Source organism: Cynocephalus volans, chromosome 9 (assembly GCF_027409185.1).
Source record: "Cynocephalus volans isolate mCynVol1 chromosome 9, mCynVol1.pri, whole genome shotgun sequence".
NCBI lineage: Eukaryota > Metazoa > Chordata > Mammalia > Dermoptera > Cynocephalidae > Cynocephalus > Cynocephalus volans.
In genome coordinates this window covers 605,034-630,619 of record NC_084468.1, presented here as the reverse complement: position 1 = coordinate 630,619, position 25,586 = coordinate 605,034, and the positions used below count along the sequence as shown (strand labels likewise).

General features: G+C 53.7%; 1 protein-coding gene across 5 annotated transcripts in view; it reads left to right on the top strand.

Moving 5' to 3' along the window:
- The window catches only part of GAK (cyclin G associated kinase), a 66,730-nt gene that overhangs the window by 20,858 nt on the left and 20,286 nt on the right, over positions 1-25,586 (top strand). For 3 of the 5 annotated variants that reach the window (XM_063107580.1, XM_063107578.1, XM_063107577.1), the window contains exons 6-18: positions 3,505-3,630; positions 7,152-7,241; positions 8,780-8,915; positions 9,290-9,402; positions 11,363-11,453; positions 13,129-13,252; positions 16,403-16,452; positions 17,029-17,177; positions 17,854-17,976; positions 18,688-18,821; positions 21,440-21,634; positions 22,072-22,189; positions 22,710-22,789. In XM_063107580.1, the coding sequence (XP_062963650.1) occupies positions 3,505-3,630; positions 7,152-7,241; positions 8,780-8,915; positions 9,290-9,402; positions 11,363-11,453; positions 13,129-13,252; positions 16,403-16,452; positions 17,029-17,177; positions 17,854-17,976; positions 18,688-18,821; positions 21,440-21,634; positions 22,072-22,189; positions 22,710-22,789 (1,529 nt within the window). Of the gene's footprint in view, positions 1-3,366; positions 3,410-3,504; positions 3,631-7,151; positions 7,242-8,779; positions 8,916-9,289; positions 9,403-11,362; positions 11,454-13,128; positions 13,253-16,402; positions 16,453-17,028; positions 17,178-17,853; positions 17,977-18,687; positions 18,822-21,439; positions 21,635-22,071; positions 22,190-22,709; positions 22,790-25,586 lie in introns of those variants that run through there. The other 2 variants (XM_063107581.1, XM_063107579.1) reach the window with 2 other exon arrangements.

Here is a 25,586-nt window from a genome sequence, read left to right as displayed (position 1 = left end):
TTTTCCTCAGCTACCTCTGTGGCCCTCGCCTGCACCACGTCTGTGCTCTTCCCGGCTGCCTGTCCCCTGCTACCCTCTTCTCCCATCATGCTGGGCTTCCTCCACCAACACTGGTGGGTGTGGCTACAGTGGTGGCGCTCCATTGCGTGTGTGTCCTGGGTGCTGTTGTGACACTGAAGGTCCTGCCTCACAGGGTTTCTGGGCTGGGGCTGTGCCATGTGATGCTGCCATCAGCATCTCCCCATTTTCTAAGTGGGTGGTCGTTTCCCACAGCTCAGCAGAGGATTTCTCTCCCACGTGCTGTCTGTACTTGGAATGCCCTGCTGCCCGTGGGTGTGCATGTGGGAGGCTTCATGTGCCCTACGTGGTGACGGCCCGAGGCTGTGCACTAACAGGAGGCTGCCTCAGCCTTCCCTCCTTGGTTCATTCCACCATGAGCCCCCCAGCGCGAGGTTCTGGAAGGCAGTTTTCCTCTGTGTCTCCCTGCTTAGGGGTCAGGTTTCTTCCACTCGGCCTTGTGCTGGGAGTCCCACCGTGTAGGGAAGGTGTCTTCATTTAGATTTTGAACCATGGGTGAGCCTGACCTTTTTCATTTGCCCTCTGAATTCAGGGAGGCCTAGAAAACCAGGGTTTAAGGTGACTCGGACAGACATCCTTGTGGCAGAAACTTGCAGGGCCAGGCAGCACTTCCCTGCAACAGCCCTGCCATTCCTGCTCCTGGTGCCTTCAGAAACTTCCCCCTCCTCCCTTCTCCCTCCTCTTCTTTCTTCTGTATTTCCTTTTTTCCAGTACTGCTAGTTGGTTTCAGCAGGAAGGTTTTTCAAGGTTCCAAGACCTTCTTATTTCCAGACACCAAAGTGCCTGAGGCCCCATTGTGATGTGGAGTGAGGGTCTCATCCCCAGGGGGCTGGTCCTGCAGGACTCCATGCAGTGGTGGTTCTTCTGCTGATGGAGAGTCCTGCTCTTTGCCATCAGATGGTTCTTCCTCAGTAGACCCTGAGGAGTTGGGGGATTTTCTTACAGCATCCAGTCTCTTGTGTTTTAAAAGTGTGATGGATTGTGTTGTGTGTGCTTGTGTGTGGGTGTTTTAAGGAAAGTAGAAAACAAAAAGGATGGAATTAGTAAAGAATCGATATTTGTGAGCTTGCCAGGGTTTGACATCACCTGTCTTTCCAGTGAAAAGTGTCCCTTGCCTGCCCATGGGTGATGCTTGGCCAGGAGCCTCGGCAGCAGGCCCAGCCACCCCTTCAGGTGCTCACCTGTGGCCTTCTGCTGCAGGAGTCGTCTAGTGGCAATTTGCAGAGGGGCATACAGGACTCGTCCCACTTAGGCTGCCTACTCCTTGCTATGCGGTGCACACAACCGAAAGAAACACTGCTGGCTGTGAGATGGGTGCAGGCATGCACAGTGCCCGGACAGCACCCCACATGACACGCCCTCCTGAGGCCTCCACCACATGGCACACCCCTCCCCAGGCCCCCCCACATGGCATGCCCCTCCCTAGGCCCCCCCCCCCCCACGTGGCAAGCTCCCCACTTGGAGTGTGCTGTGCTCACTCGTGGTGGTCGGGTGCTTGTTCACTTTTCTGTGTGTGCTCTGCTCTGTTTTACTTTTGGACATGATGTGCATGGTGTTGCACGTTACACATTCTTTTGTGTCTGCTTCTTCTGCTTGGCATTGTGATTTTAAGATTCACCTGTCTTGTGTGTAGCCCATGCTTCACAGATGGTCCCGTTGTGGGAACACGCTTCGCTGTGTTGATCTGTTCTGGGGCTGTCATGTGTGTTTGTCTTATTTCCCGTTTGTGAACTGAGCTGGCCCGTGCCCTCTGAACGGCCCCGTCTGGCTCCCCTGTCCATGGAGCGGGTCCTCCATGGGACAGAGGCCTACAGAGAATTGAGGTTGGGTGTGTGTGCCTCTTTAACTCTGGATGTTCCATCGTGTCCTGCATGTTCTGCGGGTTCCATGGCTCCTGGCTTTGCTCATGCTGGCATTGCAGGGACCTGAACCTCAGCTGATCTGGTGGTGCGCTCCTCTTCTGTTACAGAAGCTGACCGTCTTTCATATGTGTACTGGAATTTGGATTTCCTCTTTGGGGAAGTACCTGTTAAAGTGCTCTGCCTGTTTTTCTGTTGAGCTGTCTCTTTCTTTTGATGTGCAGAAGCCCTGCTCTGGTTCTGCGTGGCACACGTTCTCTCCTTTGCAGCTTGCACTCTTACTCTGTTTGTAGTGCCCTGAGGATGGCGCTGTCTCTTAAGCTAGACACTCATCCTGTCAGTGCTGTGTGTCTCATTGAAGTCGCTCCTTCCTAGGTCAGGAAGATGTTCTTGTATGTCGTCTTCTAAAAAATGTGTGGTTTAGGGCCGGCCCATGGCTCACTTGGGAGAGTGCAGTGCTGACAACAAACACCAAGGCCACGGGTTCGGATCCCTTATAGGGATGGCCGGTTCGTTCATCGGGTGAGCGTGGTGCTGACAACACCAAGTCAAGGGTTAAGATCCCCTTACTGGTCACCTTTAAAAAAAAAAAGAGTGTGGTTTTGCTTTAATGCTCAGGGTTGAGGCTTCCTTGGTTGATCATGGGGGCGGGGGAGCCTTATTCTTTTCTTCTGCATGGATGCCAGCTCTCAGCACCTGGGCCGAGTCACCATCCTCTCCCACCTCCCTCAGTGTCACCTTGTCATGCGTGTGGCTTGGGTGTCTGTGGCTCTGTCTCTGTGGTGCTCATTAGATGGTCCATTGAACCAGTCCTTTGGCCTGTTGCCAGAGCATAAACTGATTCTCTGAAATTGCCTTGGCTCTTTTTGGCTCTTTGTGTCTTCTTATAAATTGTTGAATTAGTTTGTCAAGTTCCACCCGGAAATCTTGGGAATTTGATGAGAATTGCTGCGAGGCTCTTTGATTTTGGCTTGCGGGTCCCACGGTCTCTGTGCAGCTCCTCACCTCTGTCGCAGCACAGAAGCAGCCACAGGCTGCTTTTTCATTCTCTGACTTTTCTGAAGGCTTTTCTTGTGTGTCCCACATTATTGATTGGGTTATCTCTATTTGATTTATGTTTGATCTCAACTTTCTTCCTTTTATTTTTCTGAGTTATGTACTTTAAAACATGCATATATTGGTTTTGATGAGAAAGAATTTAGGACATTGTGACTCTTGCCTTTGAGGAAGGCCCCTTTGCTGACCTGTGTGAAATCTCTGTTGCTGCCCTTAGGGCCTGCCTCTTAGGCTGGCGCCCACTCTTGAACGCCCCCTGCCCAGGCCTGGAGCAGCCCCTGCAGCCTTGCCAGGACAGGTGCGGAGCTGGCTGTCTCCACTGCCCTTGAGGGGCTGCGGAGGTTCTCCATGTCTTCAGGGTGGTCTGGGTAGCCCAGCAGCCTTGACCTCAGAGCAGACGAGCTGTGTTTGATAAGGTGCTGGCGTGTTTGATGCTCCTGTTTGTTTTTCCTCAAGTCCAGTCTCTGTCTGCACCCCAAGTTCATGAGGACTGTCTTCTGGAATTTTGCAGGTTGAGAACTTGTTGGTTAGTAACCAGGGGACCATTAAGCTGTGTGACTTTGGCAGCGCCACGACCATCTCGCATTGTCCTGACTACAGCTGGAGCGCCCAGAAGCGCGCGATGGTGGAGGAAGAGGTGAGAACGGGCAGCTGCAGCCCATCCCTGGGAAGCTTGTGCCACAGGCGCCTTTCTCGCTCCGTAGTCCTCTTTAGCCCAATGGGACTCCTTGAGCACAGGCATACAGTGTGGCCCTGCAAACTGCAGCGCTGGTGTCCAAGAGCAGTTGAGTTTGATGGCCCTTGGGCTGGCTTGTCGACCACAGAAACGCCACAGGGGATGTGACATCTCATCTCATCATTCTCCTCACACAAAACCAGCTCTGAGTGTCTTACGGCTGTTTTTTTCCTCGAAATATATTTTATTGTGGTAAAATACACATAACAAATATACCATTGTACCCATTTGCGAATGCACAGTTCAGCGACATTAGGTACATTCACAATGTTGTGTAACCATCATCATCTTCCATCTCCAGAACTTCTCCATCATTACAAACATGGCTATTTTTTTTTCTGAAAGTCCTTTAGAGATATGTCTTTATGGGAGACTTGGTGCCTCTGCCCAGGAGACCCTGCAGGAGATTGGGTACTGCGTGCTCTGAGCATCAGCAACCACAGCCCCTATGACAGTGTGGCAGAAAGGAAGTGGGAAACTGGTGGAGCTGAGCGTCAGCATTAGCCGCCACGAGGGGGTCGCCCGTGGAGGGGCCAGAGGGCAGGCACTGTATGGGCATGGAGGCTCCAGGAGCTGCTGGTGCTGGTGGGGGCTCCGTGATATGTCCACTCAGTAAATCCTGAGCTGTATGCTTATAGACTGTGCATTTTCCTACAGGTAGCTTATGCATCATAAAAAGTTGTCATAAATTGTATGAACAAAACAATACAGAAGAAAGAAAATGACCACAAATGATGGGGGTGGTGATGGGGGAGGTTGTGAGTATGGAGGGTGTTCAGAGGACGAGTGCACAGGGAGGCTCCCTGTTGCGGAGGTGCTGCCATGGCTGAAAGAGAGCATGAGTCTGTCTGTGCTGCCCCAGTCTGCCGGGGATGCTTGTGTGGAGGCCAGGCTGCCTGCCTCAGGGTGGGCGCTGGTGTCTGCTTCCTGGGGCCACTGAGATGATGTGGGAAGATGCCTGGCTGCCCTCCCTGAGTAGCACAGCTCTCCCAGCAGCTGCCTGGAAAGGATGCTTCTGTTTATTCCCTAACAAGAAACAGACCTCCTCAAAGGAAGGGCTTCTGTCCTTTTCAGGAGTCTCATTTAAATCAGAGATCATCCCCAAATCTGCTATGCTCTTACTTTTGCAAAAATCATGCCCAGTAGAGTGCCCTGCATGCCAGTGTCTAGAACTGGGCTTCTCATAATGTTGATTGGCAGTGCTTAAATGTCTGAGGGGAGCCTAGGCCATGTGCGCTGAAGCTGGACTGGAGCACAGGAAGGAGGCCACATCCCTTGTGGGAGAGGGTACCCACAAGGGCCACCGCCCTCACTGCGTGACTGTGTTGGTCATTTTCAGCAGATGCACAGAGGTGTGTGGCCATCCCCACCACTATTGGGTGGTGGAGACTTTGGGTGATGTTCAAGGGGCCGTCTCTTCAGTGACTCTTTTCCTTCCGCGTTGTGACCACCTCTGGGGTGCATTAGGGCCGTCTCCCCCTCTGGGTTTGCCTCCAGTTGCGACTGCTCCTCAGCCATCTCTGCCACCCACCTGCCTGCCCACATGCCACATAGCAGGAGCCCCTGCACCTACTCACTTATTGTTAATAAGACTTATGGGTGCCATATTTTCCAAGGTCATGATTCAATGTGTCCTTAATTATTTTGGTGCTAAAATGTCCCAGATTTTTGACATTCTCCCATCATTTTGCAGCACTTTCTACCTCTGGAACACCAGATGTTCCTGGTACCCACTCTGCCCTGGCCCTGGGACCTGCCGTCTCATCTAGGAGCCCTTGCTGCCTTTGAGAGGGGTGTGGCACTCGAGACCAGGGTCTGGGCACGGGGAGCTTGCCCAAGCCCTCTGAGCAGAAATGTAGGCAGGTGGGTGGGCACACGCATGCTGCCGAGAGCCCACGCAGCACCTCAGCCCCAGCATGAGCCTTATTGCTCCTGGACCCTCATTTCCTCCTCCTCGGTGAGAGCCCTGCTGCCAGTGGTGTCAGTACACAGGATCGCGCTGAGTGTGGCACTGAGAAAGCAAACCTCAGAGAGCTCAGGTTTCTTCCTGGGTCTCCGCCCACCCTGCCAGTACCAAGGGCCAGGATGTGCCACCAGACACTGCCTGCACTTTCTCCTTCAGTGTGGCTGTGCTGCTTGTTCGAAATGCCTTTGGACTTGTTTATTTAAATTAATAGACTGTATTTTTTAGAGCAGTTTTGGGTTTATAGAAAAACTGAGCTGAACAGACAGCGTGGCCGGTGCCCCTCCCCCCTCACAGCTTCCCGTTCTGCAGAGGCCCAGCCTCACTGTTTCTCAGTTTTCCTCCTGAGTCTTCCTTCAGAGATGGCAAACAGGTGTGCGTTTCTGGCTCTCTCTCTCTCCCACACTCTGGTGTTCTTTTGGCTTTTGTTTGTTTTTTCACTTACTGGTTTCTTCTGGTAGTCAGTCCACCCTGGTGCATTAGATGTTTTTGTGTTTTCCCGTGACTGTGTCATGCTCCGCCGTGTATGCTCTGTGGCTCATTCAGCCAGTGCCTTTTGCTTGTCACTCAGGTTGTTTGCAGCATTTTGCAGGTACGGAGTGTCCTGCCGTGAACAGCCTGTGCACGGTGTCCTTATGTTGGAGGCATGGGTGGCGTTGTCCACAGGGTGGACTTCTAGAATGCGTTGTGCTGAAGGGTCTATGCCATAAAGTTTACACACAGGAAGCTTTCGATGGAAGTTTGTCACACACACAACAGTGCAGAATTGTAAGCATGTGTGCAAGGGCCCCAACCTACCCGTCCCGCCTGATCACTCCTGTCAACGAGCCCTAGAGTATAGTTTTTAAAGTACACTGTTTGTCCACTCTGTCTCTATCTCTAGGAGTTGCAGGAGCTGTGTACGTGTTCTGCTTATGAGCCTTTGGTGCTTCGTGTCTCCCCTGTGTCTCCTCCCCGGCCATGGGTGCCCATTTTACCGTCTTCAGGGAGGTTCAAGTGGAGACCGTTTATGTTGCTTCCCATTCATCCCTGGTTTCTCCATTCTGTTTGAGAAACCTTTGCCCGGCCGCCGCTGTGGCGCTTTGTGCTGTGTCGCTACACACGCTTGTTTGCTTGCCGGCCCATGCACAGAGTCAGGGCTGCTGTGCGTGTGTGTGCCGTGCACAAGCTTTACTCTCGTTGGGCAGCTGCACCCACCTCTCCTGTCATGTGCCCCCATGTGTATGTGAGGTTATGGAGATAAGTCAGTCAGTGCACATGGTGAGAGATGTGTTCACTCTGAAAGTGAAGGGCAAGGAGGGAGGGTAGGGAACTGAGTGCCCAGAGGTCTTCCTGGAGCACAGATGACAGGTGCTCATCAGACCTGCTGTGTGTTTTGGAAAGTCACAGGACACTGATGCAAGAAAAAACATTGCTTGCATATAACGTTGCCTTTGAAATGTTTGTGTTTTTCCTGCAGATCACAAGGAACACAACGCCCATGTATAGAACGCCAGAAATCATAGACTTGTATTCGAACTTCCCTATCGGCGAGAAGCAGGATATCTGGGTGAGGTCCGCAGCGCCTCTCCCTGGAGCTGGGGTGTCGAGGGCTGTGGGTGGCCTGCATGCGGCCTCTGTCTGCCCTGGGCCTCTGGCAGCTGCAGGGCCCTGTCTCTCCTGTGACTAAGAAGTCTTCATGTGTCCTCAGCCTCTCTTTTTTCTTTTCCTTTTCTCTGTCTTTGTTTTCTTAAGACTCATGACCACTTTCTGTGGGGATGAACTGAGTAGAAATCACTCAGTGTGTCAGCTTGGAGCTGAGTTGGCACCGAAGGCCTATGGTAGCTAGCTCTGCCCAAGATTTGGATTCTGCACCCGCCCTGACCTGTGTGTCTATCATCTGAGTTCTGACCCTGGAACATCTGTGCCACACCCTGGCCCTGGCCTGCTTGGCTGTCCTGCTCAGCCTGGCCAAAGTAAGGGCTGGCCTGATGCCCAGGCCTCCTGTGCTGCCCTTCCTTCCTGTGCCTCTGCAAGGCCATGTCCCCAGCAACCAAGGGCAGCCTCCAGGTGGGGTGGGCATCGTGCCCTCACTGCTCCTGCTGTGTCCACTTGCCCTTCAGCTGCTGCGTGTGGAGCTCTGCCCAGATGTTGCTCCCCTTTGGCTCTCGTGTGGCCAGAGCTACTGGCATTCACCTAAGAATAGGGACCACATGGCATCAGCCACAGCAGACCACAGCAGACCAGCCCTGAGTGCCCACCTCACTGTGTTATGGACTGTATGAGGGGCTCGTGCTGACCCCACAGTGAACATGCATTGTCTGCAGCCTGGGGTTGTAGGTGGGACATGTTGTTGAAGGTTGTGAAATGACAGGCATCTGTGTGTCTCTTTATTAGCTTTTTTGTCTCGGTGGTCCACACGTAAGGGGCCTTCAGCACATGTTGCAGCACGGGGACACGCATGCTTTGTGCTCCATGTGAGCTGTGCTTGTTCCTCCTTGGGGTCCACATCATTGGGTGTTGTGGGTAGAATGAAACATGAGAAGAGGCCGTTGCTTTTTCAGGGTGGCTCTGTGGAAGCCCCAGCTGACCCACAGGCTTCGTTCCTGCATGTGCCGCTTCTCTGCTCCTTCACTCTGCACTTAGTGTTGTAACCGAAGAATGTCAGGATAAAGCTTTACCATGGTAGTCGCTCTGCCATCGCTGAGGGCAAGATGGGTTCATGCCCCCTCACAGGGAGGGGTCCATGCCAACACCCCACTGGCTGACACATCTCAAGTGCTTAAATGTGGGAACCGTGTTGATTTTATAGGAAGCTTTTGATCTGAGGGCTTGACGTTTGTTCACTACTGCAACCTGTTCAGTCCTCTGTGGTGGGTATGGACAGAAGAAGCAGGCTCCCTGCGTTGTGGGAGTCTGCTGCTAACTGCTCAGCTGGGTCAGCCAGTGTGCGACTCTGTAAACCAAGCCCATGATGAAAGCCTTGACTGATCGTCCCCCCAAGGAGCCTGTGGAAGTGGCTGTCCCACAGCCTGTCCTTTGGGCCCCTGCTCTCAGTCTGTGTCCTCGCCCTCTGGCCCCAGCTCTCAGCCTTTCTTCTCCCCATAGGCCCTGGGCTGCATCTTGTACCTGCTTTGCTTCCGGCAGCACCCTTTTGAGGATGGAGCAAAACTTCGAATAGTCAACGGGAAGTATGTGATTCCTCTGAACGACACCCGGTACACGGTCTTCCATAACCTCATCCGTGAGTTCCCATTGTGACCTACGTGTGTCACAGGGACTGTGGGAGGACACCCCCTCTTGGGTTTTGGGTGCTGCCCCCTTCTCCTGCCCAGCACAGCCGTTTTGACAGCATCCCTGGCGGGTGCTTCTCTGTGAAGCCCCCATCCCCGCTGCCGCCCATGTGCCCTGAGTGGTGGCTTCTGGTGATTTCATTCAGGCTTGCTGTTACTCTATACCTCCTTATTCCCTCACTTGCTTTCAAAACCTGTAACGCGAGTAGAGTGAGCGGCCTCTGTCAGTTGGTAATCTCTGCAATAGCGGGAGGTGCTGTCCTGCTTGGGGTCCTGGGGCTCTGGGTGACACTTGGTCGAGCTCAGTGCTGTGCCTCTGCCGCAGGTGCCATGCTGAAGGTCAACCCAGAGGAGCGGCTGTCCATCGCGGAGGTGGTGCACCAGCTGCAGGAGATCGCAGCCGCCAGGAATGTGAACCCCAAGTCACCCATCACAGAGGTGAGGGCACCATGCAACTGTGTATCTCAGCATGAACCCGAGGGTGCCCTGCCTACTTTAATGTGCAGTTGCATGGCCCTTGAGGGCTCACAGCAGTTGTGCAGGGCAGGAGCTCCCGACGGCAGTCGAGACCCAGGAGCATTCTGGGGTTATGGCTCAGGGGTCTCTGCACTCTAGATACGCTGTTCTTGCTCACTCGAGCTCCAAGGGTTGCTCTGTAGGTGCCTTTCTCGTGGTTATTTCCCCCACTTGGGGTGGTGTGTTATTTTTTGCATCTCACAGTGTCTGGGCGTCAGTCTCCAGGCATGGCTTAGCTGTTCCTTTGAGGTCTTTGGACTATGGTCATCTCAAGGTTTGACCCAGGAAGGGCCCACTTCCAGGGTTTTGTGGCTGCTGGCAGCATTCAGGGCCTGGTGGCTGCAGGACTGAGGCCCCTCGCTGCCCTTTGTGAAGGTGGGCAGGCCTGGCAGGTGGCAGGGTGAGTCGGCCGGAAGGTGCCTTGTGGTTCTGTCTGACCCAGCTGTGGAGGTGCTGTACCCTAACCTTTACCAGAGGCTCATGGGCACAAGAGCTGTGAGCTTTGGCACACACTCATGGGGAGCACATGGGAACATAGGGGCATCTTTGGGGTTCCCCCATCTATGTACACAGCGCAGGGCTGTGTTTAGGATTCAAGGGACCCCCAGCAGCCCCTGGAGCCCCTACTCTGTGCAGCCCTCTACCCTGGCACTCTGTCCATGATTCCAGCCACCCCAGCCTCCCTGGCCTCATTTCTCTCTTCCCAGCATGGCGAGGACTCTCTCCTGGGATCCTTGTTCAGTGACCCAGAGCTTATAGTTCCTGTGTTTTGTCTACTTCTTAGTTGTTGGGTCCTTTTCACTCTGTCATGGCTGGAAGTAAAAGTCCAGGGCCATTGAAGTGGAGCTGGTTATGGTGTGTGTGGCTGACACTCTGTTGTAGAAGGGGTGATTATAGAACATGAGAGAGAAAGGCCAAAGGAGCTGGCCTGAGTCCTCGTCCAAGGACAGGGGACCCTATGAGAGGAGGTGGGTTTAGGGGGAGTTGAGCGCTTGCGATTCCTGTGGGAGCCTGGGGGTCAGGGGAGTGGCAGGAAGAGAGTGGGCAGGGAAGGGGCCAAAGGTGCCTCCCTCTGGCGGGCGGCCAGGAGAGGCCAGAGTGGCCCGTGGTAGGGAGAGGCGTGGGGGTTCCTGAAGTTAGCAACAGGAAGCATTGGAAGGTATCAGGTGCTCTGAGTTTGGAGACTTATGTCCTTGATAACCTCATGGAGGAGTTTTCTGAGGGTGGGGGTCAGTCTTAAAGAGGATACTGGTGAGGAGGAGGAAGAGGAGACACCCTGGCAGGTCTGTTCTGTGTGTAGTGGCCTGGACCTGCCTTGTCCTGTTTCCTCTCTGGTCCTTTGCAGAAGGCTGTTGAGGACTGGGCAGGTGTGCAGGGGAGATGGGTGGCCTTGCTCCCTACTGGCATGCTGGTGGGGGTTCTCGATGTGGACAGTGGAGGTGCCATTGGTGTGTGGGGGCGCGCAGGCATGTTCCACTCTCAGCACTTCTGGAGCCCAGGACCCAATGGGAGCAGACACTGAATCCCAGAAAACGCAGTCCATGGTGGGGCTGGGCTCGCAGTGAAAGAGAAGTGCTTTGCCTGAGGAGGCAGCCTGTGTGTCAGTGTGCGGAGGTGTGTGATGGTGGTTTTATTTGTTGAGCGTCCCATGCTTTGGTTGAAGTTGGCCATTCAGACTTGTAGGAAAGTCTTCCCTGGTTTGTAATAAACCAGGTAGAAGAAAGAAGGACTGGTTCGGTAGCCAGCATGCCTGGCGCATGGACACTGAGGGCACCTATGCATGTGTTCTCCCTGTGTGACGTGGAGCAGGTGCCAACAGTAGCTCTGACTTCTGCTGAGGTCAATTCAGAGGATTGACTTGCATGTATTGTAACTCTTACAGCTCCTGGAGCAGAATGGGGGCTTTGGGAACATTGCACCTTCCCGAGGGCCAGCCCCTCCCATGGGCCCCGTGAGCAGCGGCTACAATGGAGGTGAGTACATCCTTGTGGCCATGCTCCAGCAGGTGAATGCCCTGTCCTGACCCATCTGCCCACAACATGGGGGTCTCACACTCCTGCCATGCCTGGGCACCCAGGACACTTTGGGGCTGAGACCAAAATCCTGCTCTCATGGGGTTTTCTGCCATGTAGCAGAAGACAGACTGTAAGATTCGGCCGCTTATGACAACTCACTGAATCAGCAGAGCTGATGCACTCAGGGTGCAGTTTAGGACAGGGAGAAAGGGAGGCCAGCCAGCCTAGGGTAGAGGGGGCAGGGCAGGGTCCAGAAGAGACCATCCTGGGGTGACCAGGTATCCTCTCCAGGGCAGCCGGGCACAGCAACAACAGGCACCAGCCAAGGAGCCTGGCCCACACCAGGTGTCCAGGGCCATTATTGCAATCAGTCAGTCTCCAGCTCCTCCAGCGGTCAGGCTGATATCCCAGACCCCCACCATAAATCACGCAGTGTAGAAGAGCACAGCCCAAGTCCCTAAGGAAAGAGAACCTCTTTGGGGGGCATCCCAGATCCCCTTCCAGGAACTGGGGACAAAGGACTAGATCTGCTTTGGGCAAGTTATTCCTTTTCTGCAACAGCCAGGGGCCCTGAGGTCATAGTGCATCGGGGGTGCCTGGGGTAGGACAGAGGGGGGAGTAGTCATGCCACCAGAGGAGGTGGGGGCTGAGACAGGGAGGTGGGAGAGATGGCTCTGCTGGTAGTTCGAGGTGGGTACTGCTCGGCTGAGTAGTTAGCCTTCCACCGCACACTGCGGGGGCGTCTGGGTATTCCCCGAGGGGCCCTCGGCCTGTGGGGAGTGTGGAGTCCTGGGGTGAGGACGCCGCATGCTATTGGGGCTGTGTTCTGGGAGGCACTCTGGAAGGTTCCGAGTGGAGCCATCGAGGCCCTGGCCAGAGCAGAGCGTCAGAGACATGGCCTCAAGCGGCAGTGGCTGGACATTCTTGGCCTGCACTGACTGTAGGCCGAGACCCCCCCCGATCTCGGCCCCCACTCCCATTTTGGGGTATGAAAGAGCTCACCAGGATCCTTCTCCAGCTCTGTTTCCCGGGGAGGGGCTCGTCTCCAGCCGTCAGCTGGCCCCAAGTCCTGGGCACTCCAGGACCACACAATGAATGGCTGCCATGGTCTCCACGGGCAGAATGAGGTTCCATGGTGCTGAGCCCTGCAGCATCCCATTTGGGCTAGGTGCTTCTTGGGACGTGGCATTGCCAGGGGTCCTCTGTCTCCTGTCTACATGTGCTGGGTGTTGTCAGGCACCTGTATTCCTGCACCACCTTCTATCACCAGAGCTCCTGTTGAGGGCCTCACTCCTGGGACTCTGGTTTTAAAGTCCACATTTTTTGGCCACCACTCTGCTTGCATCTAGGGTGGCAGTGGCCTGGAGTTGTAGCCATGAGGTTGCCCCCGTCTCCAAGGACGGAGGAGTCCAGGCAGGAGCCATATTGGAGGGGCAATCACAGGCTTTTCTGTGCCCAAATCAGCCATATCCGTGGGTCTGTGGAAAGACTGAAGATGGTGATCAGCCCTGCTGGCGCCATCGCCAGGCTCACTGCTGGGTGTTGGTGGGGCCTCCCAGCTGTGCCACTTGCACAATCAGATGTGGTAGGACTGCATGTGCCCACAACCTGCTGAGACCATCTCTCCCTGCAGGCCTGGCTCTGGCAGAATACGACCAGCCCTATGGCGGGTTCCTTGACATCCTGCGGGGTGGGACGGAGCGGCTTTTCACCAATATCAAGGACACCTCTTCCAAGGTCATCCAGTCTGTTGCCAAGTAAGTCTGAGGATGGCAGTGGGAGGTGCTGAGGCCGGGCCTGCTGGGCTCACTCCAGACTGCAGTCTGGACCCTCAGGCCCGTTTCCCACACTCCTGTGGAAGAGCTGCTCTTGGGCCACACGGGAGCCCTGAGTCAGAGGGGCGGTGTCACCCCTCTCTCCTGAGCAGGGCCAGACTTCGGCAAGTCCAGTGCCCACACAGATGGGGAGGTCCCTCTCTTAGACCCCTTGCAAGCATGGCCCCTCATGCTGGAGCTGCTTATGTGTCTGCTGTGAGAGGCGATGCCATTGTAGAGCATGGTGATGCCCCACTGCTGTGTGCTTTGCAGTTACGATTCTCACTATGGAGACATGGGCTGAGGTGGATTTGACTGTGTGGTCACGTGGAGTCACAGGTGGTGTGATTGTCCAAGGAGCGCACACGTCTCTGTAGGCGGAGGCTGTCCTGTCCTGGACACTGTCTGTAGCCCCCCACACCCTGTGGAACACTCTGGAACATGGTCCCCTCTGCAGCTCTTCTGAGGGGCTTGGCTTTAACTAGGGCATGCCCTGAAGCCTCAGCCAGTTTGAGGGCGTCACCCATTTCAGGAGACAATGCGGGAGCTGAGCAGGTGCTGGACGTGTTGGGACCACAGCCCTCGTGGCCCCCACATCCTCCTGCAGACACTGGGACCTTTTGGCCGTGTTTGTTCTTTTGTGCCATGATCATAATTTTGTGTCCAGAAGTGTCCACAGCCCCAGGCAGATGCATGCGCACGTGAGCATGTGCAAGTGTGTGTGAGCTGGTGTGTGCAAATGTGTATGTGAATGTATGTGAGCATATCTGCATGTGTAAGCATTGCGAGTATGTGTGAGCATGATTGCGAGCATGTGTGCAAGTGTGTGAACGTGAGCATGTGTGAGTGTGTGAACGTGAGCATGTGAGCGCGTGTGTGAACATGTGCATGTGCAAATGTGTGAACGTGCGTGCATGCGAGTGTGTGAACTTGTATGTATGAGCGTGTGTACATGTGAGTTGTGTGAGCATGTACGTGTGAACATGTGTGTGTGAGTGGGAGCATGTGTGAGCATGTTGAATATGTGTCTGAGCATGTGAACGTGTGAGTGAATGCAAGCATCTTTGTGGGAGCATGCGAGTATATGTGTGTGTGCAAACGTGTGTGAGCATGTGTGTGCATGTGCAAGTGTGTCAGTGTATGTGAGCATGTGTGCGAGTATGTGAGCATGTGTGTGCGATTGTATGTGAGCATGTGCACACGTGTGCTGCACGTGGTCCCGCATTTGTGCCATCTGTCACGTTGCACACTTGGACATGACCTTTGTGACAAGGAGGAACTTGGTCTTCACCACGTGGTGCACCCCCTGGGCAGGGCAGCAGGAGATGCCTCACGCTCCTCTGTGCTGCCTCCTCTGTGTGGCGGCTGATTGGTGCCTCTGTCCTGTGCTTGACTCTATCCTCTGGGGTTGGGGCTGTGGGACCTCCAGCCCTGGGCTGGCATTTCTGGATGTTGGAGGCCAGGCAGGGCTGGGCCAGGTGCTCACCTGTCCTATGTGTGCAGACCTGGAGAACGCTGGGAGATCTTGGTGGTGGTGCTGTGCCATAGGCGTCACATATGTGCTTGGGAGTGCCACTCACCCCATGGCTGGAGCCGTGGTTGGGCATGACCCCCTGCAAGGCAGTCATGGGTCCTTGTGGCTGCAGTGCCGCGTCTGGGTCTGGGTTCTGCTGGCCTGACCCCCTTTGCCACCATCTAGTCCCCTCGTCTTCATCTTTGCCCCACAGTAAGTTCTTCGTGTCTCCTGCCCAAGTGCGGCACTCAGTCTGGGTAGGGCACACAGCTCCAGTGCCTGTCCTTGTGGATTCTGGGATGGGGACTTCTAACCCGCATCCCCCAAATGACAGTGGCCAGCAGCTCAGCCTCACTCAGCTGAAATGCTGAGAGTGAGAGACTGCCAGGCTGCGCAGGGCACAGTACGATGAAGTGGGGTTGAACATGACTTGTCTGTTTGTGATCTCGAAAACAGTGTTAGGAGAACAAAGGAAGGTCGAGCATGGCTGCTCACTCCTGCATTTGTCTGGTCTCATGACTGTGACTCTGGAGCTATGTAAGCATCTCACGTGACGTGAAAAGAAAGTTGTTCCTAAGATGGAACATTAACTTAAAGAGGTGAGCCTAACCATGTGTACCGGGGTGGTGGCACCACCAGAACCATCTCCGGTGACTGTGAGGTGCAGTCCCGGGGAGGCACCCAGGGAGGTACTCTGGGGACGAGGCCTAGGGGCAGAGAGGCACCCAGTGCCGTCTCATCAGAGGTGATGCTAGGATCACATCAGGATGGAGAGAGAGAGAGAAAACATAAAGTGACTGGTTCAAGCTGGTCGTGAGGAATGAGTGCTTCTTATAGATGGAGTAAGGATGGGTGTCAGGCCCAGGACCACCGCTGGGCTGGGAGATTTGCCAGGAGGACTTGTTCCGATCACAGCTGCGTCTTATTCTAGGGAAAGGACACAGAGCAAGTCAGCAGAGGGAGGGGTCACAGGGCTGAGTCCTGGGGTCCCCACCAGCGAGCCGTGATGATGCCTGGGATGTGTTGAGGTGCCATCTGCGTGAGGCCCAGCCTGTCGTGGGGTGTGTCATGCAGGAGTCGAGGCCCCGGAAGGATGTAGTTTCAGCGTGTGCCAGATTGTGATTTGTTTGTGTGGTGTTTAAGCACAGCGAATGCTTCTTACCGCTTCTGGGAGTGGCGGAAACCCTTCTGAAACCCTCAGACTCCAGCCAGGTGCCGCCTGCAGGCAGGCTTCTGAGGCTAGTAGTCGGCTGCCCTGTGACCTGCCTCCTGCCCGGACATGTGCTTAAGACAGATGAGGTTCCGTAAGCCCCTGTGTGCACCGAATTGGTTTAGAAATAACAGTGAATTCTTTTATCTGTTTGGCTCTCCCCATTGGAAAGGCCCAGGTATGTGTCAACGCACTATCCAGCTGCTCTACATCCTGGGGACCCTATTCCTGGGTCTCGTCTGGCCCCGATCAATGTTAGGTACAGGCCTGACACATGCACACCCCTGCCCATGTGCCAGGTCCACATGGTCCACCACTTAACTGTTCAGTGTTTCTTACAGTGATGAAGTGTTCTTCTGTTTAATTCCAGTTATGCGAAGGGCGATCTGGACATCTCTTACATCACATCCAGAATTGCGGGTACGATTACTGAGTTAACTGGCTTCTGCCACAGGACTGGCTGCTGCCCCTCCTCCCATGTGAGAGCAGCTGTGGCCCAGCTGCCACCAGCAGTCCCTGGGAGTGGGGTGGACTGGCTGGCAACACATGGAGGGGCCTCCTCAGCCTCCTGGCAGCCATGGCCTCGCCCAAGAAATGGCCTGGGGCATGTGCCCCTGGCTTGGCCCCTTCTTGAACTCTGAGGCCAGGAGGAGAGCGAGGCGAGGCCTGGCACGCGTGGAGCCTGGGTCTCCAGGCACAGAGTCCAGGGAAGCTCATCCTGACACTCGGAGGCCCCACTGGGCACCAGGCTGTCAGGGCAGAACGTATCGTCTGGAAAGCTCACTCCAGAAGTCCTGGTGATTGGTTAGCGGGATCTTCCTGGTGACTGACTGGCAGGCTTGTGGGAGGGTGGGCGTCCTTGGGAGGGTGAGGAGAGGGCCTGGTATGGTTGCTGTGTGTCTCGTGGCTGGTGCAGCTGCAGGGGGCTGCCCTCCCAGAATGGTGGTCATAACGTGGCAGCCAATGTGGCTGCTAATGTGGCCTGCTTTGTTTCAGTGATGTCATTCCCTGCGGAAGGCATGGAGTCAGCAATCAAAAACAACATAGAGGATGTACGGCTGTTTCTGGACTCCAAGCATCTGGGGCACTATGCCGTGTACAACCTGTCCCCAAGGACGTACCGGGCCTCCAAGTTTCACAACCGAGTGAGTGGCCCTGGTTCTGTCTTGGTGTAGCTGTGGCGATTTTTCTTGACTTGGGACGGTTTTGTGAGTAACCCTCCCAGAGCTGCAGCCCTGGGCTGCCCTTTGACCTTGCCCAGGCAGCCTCAGTGAGTGGTCGGGGCTCTGACCGGGGTAGGGCTGCAATGTGCGGCCAGGGCCCAGGGCAGGCTGGGGCATCTTGTAAAGAGGGCACCTGGTGGAGTTAATTATGTTAGCTGGAAGCCACAGCACCTCCCTCACTGCCTCTCGCCCATCAGAGGGGCATGCGGCCACGTGGTCTTTTTGGTAAATAAACATTTGGGACACAGACCTTTTCACAGGGCCTGATGCAATGCCAGGAAAGGGCAGGTTCAATTCTCTTTGCAAAGTCAGCGGTAGCCCTTGTGCACAGATCCTCTAGCACAGAGGTGCTCGTGAGCAGCGGTAGGCGCCTGTGCAAGAACATCAGCAGGTGGAGCCACTGTGCTCCAGCAGGAAGGTGCTCCAGGGACTTGTGCCCCTGCATCTGGTAAAGTTTGTTCCTCCTGAATGGCAAAATGGACACTGCTGTGCAGAGAGTGGCACACCAGAAGACAGGTGGCCGTGCGGAGCCCTCTTCTGTGGCCCACACTCACATGCTGGCAGAAGAGCCACGCTGAGCAGGACCTTCTCCCTACAGGTTTCTGAATGTGGCTGGGCAGCCAGGCGGGCACCAAACCTCCACACCCTGTACAGCATTTGCAGGAACATGCACTCTTGGCTCAAGCGTGACCACAGGAACGTCTGTGTGGTGCACTGTATGGTGAGTTTGAGATACCTGTCCTGTCTGGGCATTTCAACTGAAGTCTACAATTGCACACACTGTTCAGCAAAAACTGAGCGCTGGTCACGAGCTAGGTGCTATCCTGAATCATGGGACTCAGTGGAGAAATAGATGGAACCAGAGTGAAGTCTCTGCACCAGGGTGCTCGGGGTCTGGTGGGGAAAGACCCTCAGGTGGCCCCTGCCCCTCTTTGTGGAACTGCTCTCTGCAACAGCGTCCCACAGGTCCCCATGTGGCCTTTACCCCAATGCAGCCCTTCCTCAGCTGTGACCAAGTCCTGACATCCAGTTTCCCTATCAGCATAGTGAGTGTTAGAGGTTTGTGAGCTTCACACACGGAGTGGCCCCTGCCCAGCAAACACACCCCCAGCTCAGCTGCTGCTGTTGTGTTGGTAAGAGTCACATCAGTGACGACAGGGAGGTTTCAGTGAGGTGTGAGCCTGAGGCTGGGGGACAGTGTCGAGAGTGGAGTCCAGGTGGAGAAGCTGGCAGGCTTGGGCTCTTTGCTGAGGAACCTTTTTTCTCTGTTGGACTCTGAATTCTCACCAGGCTTGTGCATGTAGGTTCCTACATGTGTCCCCAAGTCAGGGAGGAAGGGCTCTGTGTCACTCCCTTGGCAACATGGCTGGCAAGGGGGTCTGCAGGAGCCATGGCAGCCGGGTGTGAACAGGCCCTGTGTCCATCTGTCTAGGATGGGAGAGCTGCGTCTGCCGTGGCCGTCTGCTCCTTCCTGTGCTTCTGCCGTCTCTTCAGCACCGCAGAGGCCGCTGTGTACATGTTCAGTATGAAGCGCTGCCCACCAGGCATTTGGCCGTCCCACAAAAGGTACTGTGGGTCCCCGTGTAGGGACAGCACAGCCGCTAAGTGCTGTCCTCACTGCCGGGTCAGAGCCACATGGGCGCTGGTAAGTGGGAGAGGGCGGAGCCGGCTCAGCCCAACCAGCCCTGCTTGCACAGGGACCCCTTAGGATTGGTTGTGGTGGATGCCTCACTGGGACCCAAGCATCTGAGCCTTGTGTGGCTGCACTCCATGGGCAGCGGGGCAGCTCCTCCCACAGGAACCCTCTGTTGTGGGTATCGGCAGATAGTGTGTGTGAAAATGCTGTGGACCATCGGTGCTGTGCAGACATGTACTGAGGACCCTCATGACACTCAGGTTTTCACACAGCTCTGCATCAGCATGAAGTGGCAGTTTGAAGGAAGCGATCTCTCATGGCCGTGATGAGCCCTAACCCCTCCACCTCTCTGGGACCACTCCATCCAACAAGCAGAGGCATCTCACGTCCACCTCTGTCCACCCCTCTGCAGTGAGAGCGGCCTTTTGGGTGTCTGGACCAAGGAGTCCCTTTGCACATAAACCCCTCTGTGGGGAGTGAGGGCTGGAGCAGTCTCCTTCCCTCAGAAAGAACGGGCCTTGCCATGGACGACAAAGAAAGAAGAGCCCGGCCAGCTGGACTGTGTGGCTCGCTGTCTCTGCTCTGGATGGCAAGTCTTGTTCCCCGTTCACTCACTGCTTGGGCCCTTCCTTTCCGCCTCATGAGGAGCCAGTGAGAGACAAAGCAGCACGCTGGACCTCTGGCACACATTCACAGTAGCTGGGACAGGCGTGCCACAGACCCTGGTGGGGAAGGGAGTCACAAGCTCACAGAGGAATGCCTCAGTGGACATGAGGATGGGTCAGCAGGCGCTGCTCAAAATAAAGCACCGAGAAAATAGTGAGGAAGGACAGAGCCTGCAGCGGCTGCCACACCGTCACACAGCACCGAACACACACACGATTGGAATCCCAAAGGGAGGAGAGGGCGGGGAAGCAGAAACATTGGAGAAATGGCTGAGAATTTTCCAGAATTAACAACAAATGCCAAACCACAGGTTTGAGAAGCTCAGAAGATACCCAGCAGGATTGAAAACAAAACAAGCACTTGAAAAGCCACCTAGGCATGGCTTACGGGCTCAAACTGCTGCAGACTGAACACAAGGTAACCTTGTGAAGGCAGCCAGAGGAGAACGATGTGCACATGCAGACAGAAGTATGAGTTACAGTGGCCTCATCAGAAGTCTTGAGGAACTGGTAAGGGTTGGTAGGTGCTGTGATTAATTAGGTCAGGAGAAGAGATGAGGTGAGGGCATAAAAAATGCTTAATTGATCCAAGAGAAGGCAAAAGAAGAAAAAAGATACCCAGAACAGGTAGAACGTGTGGAAAACAACTGGCAAGATGAGATTTCAGTCCAGCCACGTCACTGTTCAGCCTGAGTGTGAGTGGTCTAAGGAAACCAATTAAAAGACTGATTGTCCCACTGAGTGACAAAGAAAGACCAACTGGACACTGTCTCCAGGAGCTCCCCTTAAACATGAAGGTAAAGACAGGTTAAAAATAACACAGTAGGTAGCGGAGGATTGTATTATCAGTTGCTGCTAGGCCAGTTACTATGCTTAGCAGTTTAAAACTGCATGTGTCTGTTCTCACAGTTCCGTGGGCACCAGCTCCTACCTGTGTCCTCTGTGCAGGGTTGCGTAAGGCTGTGGTCCAGTTGCTGGCTGAGCTGTGTTCTCACACGGAGGCTCGACTCTGAGAAAGCTTCTTTCTCCTTCATTTCTGGATCTGCTTCTGAGCTCACACAGGCTGTGGGTGGATCGCTTGCTTGTGGCTGAAAGACACGTGTCTCAGCTTCCCACTGGCTGTCAGCTGTGCCGTTAGGGAGACTGTGGAGAAGCCTGCTGCAGAGGTGGGGCCTGTGCCGCAGTCACAGGACAGCAGCTGCTCCCACACGACTCCAGGGGGAGTTAGACAAGGGCCTGAACCCCACAAGCAGGGGACAGCACCCTAGGGTGTGCACACTGCGAGGACTTGCCCTGGCAATGCTGACCAGAGGAGTGAGCACGAGACAAAATAGATTGAAAACTTATAAAGCAAGAAACGGTAGAACTGAAAGGAAGAACTGACATCCGTAATTACAGTGTGGACTTCAGCGTTCCCCTCAGCAGTCACGGGCACGCAGACAGACGTGAGGAATGAGGGGCTGAGCTGCGCCGGCAGCCCCCGCCCTAACTGACACCCCCACGACACTCCACTCACCGGAACAACACACTCCTCCCTCAAGTCCAGCAAGAAGTGATATTTTGGGTCATTACACAAACTTCAACAAATTTAAAAAATTGAAATCATGCAAAACATTTCTCAGGTTATAATGGGATGAAACTAGAGATTAATGACAAAGTTATTTGGAAAAATTCCTAAATAGTTTTAAATAACTTCTAAGTAACCTGTGAGTCAAAGAGGAAGTTTCAAGGGAAGTTTAGAATAAAAATTACAACACCAAATTCATGAGGAGCAGCCAAACATTGCTTCAGGGGGAACTTAGAGCATTATATGCTTCCATCTGAGGTGCATGGCTGTGCCTCAGGGACACGCATGGGTGATACTGGGGGTGTCTGCTCCTCAGGTACATCGAGTACATGTGTGACATGGTGGCAGAGGAGCCAATCACTCCCCACAGCAAGCCGATCCTGGTGAAGGCCGTGGTCATGACCCCCGTGCCGCTGTTCAGCAAGCAGAGGAATGGCTGCAGGCCCTTCTGTGAGGTGTATGTGGGGAGCGAGCGTGTGGCCACCACATCCCAGGAGTACGATAAGATGAGGTAAGGAGAGGCAGGTGTAGCCCGCCTGCCCCTGTCAGCTGCGTTGGCTCCAATTCCTCCTGAACACAGGGAGGAAGCTCGATCCTGTTGGGTGCAGATGTCTGCTGCATCACGTCTGTTTGGAACTAGGGTGTCTGTGGCCGTTGCCTTGGCAATGAGCCCAGTGAATAGAGGGGCCTCTGCAGACAAGGCCCCAGCACTCATAGCAGTGACACGTAGTAGGCATTTCTGTGGGCATCTTGGGCTCGACAGAAACTTCTTAGGGGAAACTCCCATGGAATAATTTGGTGCCATAATTCGCAGGAGAAGGACGTGTGACTTTAGTGTTTGTACTTAGAGGATTCCAGCATTCTTGCTAGAGTTCATCATTCTTTGAAGGTCACATTAGAATGTTAGGTTATCCACTTGCGTGAACCATTTTTCATCTTTTATCTTAGGGACTTTAAGACTGAGGATGGCACAGCAACCATTCCCCTGGGCATCACAGTCCAAGGAGACGTGCTTATCGTCCTCTACCATGCAAGGTCCACACTGGGTGGCAGGCTGCAGGCCAAGGTGAGTAACTCTTGTGCTGCTGGGTACCCCTGGTGGTTCTTGTAGAGGCTGCTGGGTCGAGCTCACTTGTGAGTGCTGTTAAGTTTTTGTTCAGTGACTGCCTTGAGTCCCCAGGACTCATCATGTAGCACAAGGCAGAGGGGATTTTAACATGAAAAGTCTAGAATTCTCCCCTCGAGCATTACAAGACTAAAGTGGTTATGGAGGTTCTGCTCGGCTTCGGCCTGGGGCTGCCCCCACCGCAGACCTGTGAAGCCACCTGTCAGGGCCCTAGGAAATGTTTTCCAGGGCCCCATGCCTCACGCTGACCCTGCCTCTCTCCATGGCACGAGGGCAGCTGCCTGTCGTCCTGTCTGTGTGTCCCCAGTACCATGATCAGCACAGGAGAATGAGTAGGTTCTCAGAGTTTGTTGAATGTGAAGTGTTTTCCTGTGACTTGATAATAGCTGTGTTCTGTGATCTGAGGGTCTGGTTTCCTGCTCTTCCATGTGAGGGTCTCGTGTTTGCTTTCTCTTTGCAGATGGCATCCATGAAGATGTTCCAGGTTCAGTTCCACACCGGTTTTGTGCCTCGGAATGCGACCACTGTGAAATTTGCCAAGTATGTTGGTATTGCACTGGGCTGCTGTCGGGAGAGGGACAAATACCCCAAACTGCTGAACGCATGCATGAGGGTCAGTCTAAAGAACGCTGTCAGGAGTTGTGTGCAGTGTGAGTGTGTGCTTGGTAACGGTGAACTTAAATTCTGCGACCCTCCTGCACTGCCGTGTGTTCAGCTCCCAGGATTCCTCAGTTTGGGCCAGGGTGACTTCCACTGGGCACCTTGATGGCTTTGGATTAACCTGGAGCATTTCTTTCCAGAAGTTAGCCACTTATACCTGGATGTGGTATAAGCAGGTGTGTGGGTGTTTACCATGTTCCAACAAGTGTGTTTGAGTACCTGCTATGTACACAGTGCTCTGCTGGGTGCGGAGGTTGGGGGTAAGATGCTGTCCCTCCTGTCTGGAAGCTCACGGTCTAGTTTCAGAGACAGGCGCATAAATAAGCACAGCTGAGGAATAATCGTCTTGTCCTGTGCAGCACTTTTTAGCTTACTGTGTTAGAAATGAGATGCCTGACTACATGTGCCTGGCCCTCAGTGACACAGGTGACATTCACCTCACTGGACATGGCTGGGGATCAGCAGAGCAGGCTTCCAGACTTGGGTGTTCTGATTCTAGCTGACAGTCTTTCTACTCAGTCACACACACACTTACCAGCTGAAGCAGAATGGAATGAATGTTGTCCCAGGAGCCAGAGGGGGCTGTGTGCAGGCTGTGCAGGGCCCGCCATTTCCCAGGCCCTGTGCTCTTATTTCCTAACCAGTAAACGAAGGAAATATTGGGACCAGCCCCACAGGGGCCTAAGGGAGAGTCTGCACACTCCTGCAGGGAAGCACTGGACCGGGGCCTGCCACGCAGTGGGCGCAGGAGGCATTAGCGGCCTCTTCTCTTGTGAACGTCAGCATCAGGAGACGGAGGGTTCATCTCGTGTTTTCATATCTTTGTTTTTCTTTTCTTTTTTTTTTTTTTAAAGATGACCAGTAAGGGGATCTTAACCCTTGACTTGGTGTTGTCAGCACCACGCTCTCCGAAGTGAGCTAACCGGCCATCCCTATATAGGGATCTGAACCCATGGCCTTGGTGTTATCAGCACCACACTCTCCCAAGTGAGCCACTGGCCGGCCCTATATCTTTGTTTTTCTTTCTTACATTTCTCGTCTGTTTTACATTTCTTATCTTTCTCCTAGTGGCACCTTACACTTTTTAAAAAACCCAACGTGCACAATTTCAACATTTCTGTTTCTTTTTTCTCCTTTGGAGGAAGATAACAGCATAGAATCAACAGCCCTGCAAACAGCAAACAGGATTTTTTAATATCAAAGAACAAAAACCCCACCTCAGAACCTCATAGTTAAATTGCTGAAGACCCAAGATAACACTACCAAGCACCTGCGGAGGGGGACAGAGGGGGTGAGAGCTGGTGACCTTCAAAGTGACGTGATTGGCAGCTGACTTTTAACTGAAGCAGGAAAGCCAGTAGCCCGTTGAGTGACTTTCTAAAGTGCTGAAAGAACAATCTTGGGATTCTATATCCAGCATCATTATCCTTGAAAAATGAAAGCCAAGTAAAGATGTTTTCGGGCAAAGGATGAGTTTATCACCAGCAGAACTGCTGTGTTTCAGGGAACACTGCAGGGCAGGTGGAGAATGATCTAGAAGCAAGCCTAAAGCTCGAAGAAGGGAGATGCTGAGGAACGTTGGGAAGCGTGAGCTTGTGGGTCAAATCAGACTGGATGAACGCCAGCTTCTCAGAATACCACCCTTGCACTGTTACAGGCCCTGAACCCAGTGTGGCAGTGAAGGCTGTACAGCAGCACACACGGACAGGAGAGGTTAGAGAAGCAAATCTGTAGGAGGGGTGTCCATCCCTAGGAAGTGGAGGGCCATAGGTGCACGCCGTGAGCCCCAGGTGAGCGGTCAAGAGCTGACAGAGGAGAAGAAAATGGAAAAAATACACGCTCAATCCAGAATAAGACGAGTAGAGAAGTAAAGGCAGATGGGATAGAAAACAAGTAGATAGTCAGTAGACCGAAGCCCAGCTATGTCTGCCATTTCCCTAATGTCCATGGATGAAACATGTAATGTCCAACCAAAAGACAAGACTCTCAATGTGGATTAAAAACAAGCAAACCAAAAAACTCAAGTACACACAGTTTACAAGAGCCACACTTTAAGAAAGCACATGAATATGAAAACCCAGAAAAGCTAAAATTAAGTGATGGAGATCAGTACCGTGGGAACATTAACAAGAGAGCTGGTGCCCCTGTGTCAACATCAGACAGTGTAGACAAGGACAGGAAGGGCCGCCGAGAGGGAGCGTGCCACGGTGTGTGCGAGCACTTCAAGCACAGCTTCAGGACCTGCAGCAAGGCGCTCAGAACCAAGAGGTAAAATTGGCAGACCCACACTGGTGGTCTCTCCTCCCGTTGGCCACCAGAATAAGTAAACAAAATCAGTTTGGATGTAGAAGTCCTTTTTAAAATATGTTGTTAACCAAAAGGACCTGAGTTTTACACACTTCAACAAAGACCTGAAAAAACTTCATCTATTCAAGTGGAGCATTTGCCAGAATAGACTGCATGTTGGGTCTTACACCAAGTCTCCAGACGTCTCAAAAGGTGGGTTAAAGTGGAATCAGTGCTAGGAGAACACCCAGAGATAGTCCACTCAAAAGTAACCCTGGTGCCAAAAAGGAATCATAGTTAAGTAAGGAATACCTTAAACTGAGTGCTAATCAAAATACCACTTATCAGAACTCGTGGGGTACATCTAAAGCAGTGTATAGAGGACTTTAAA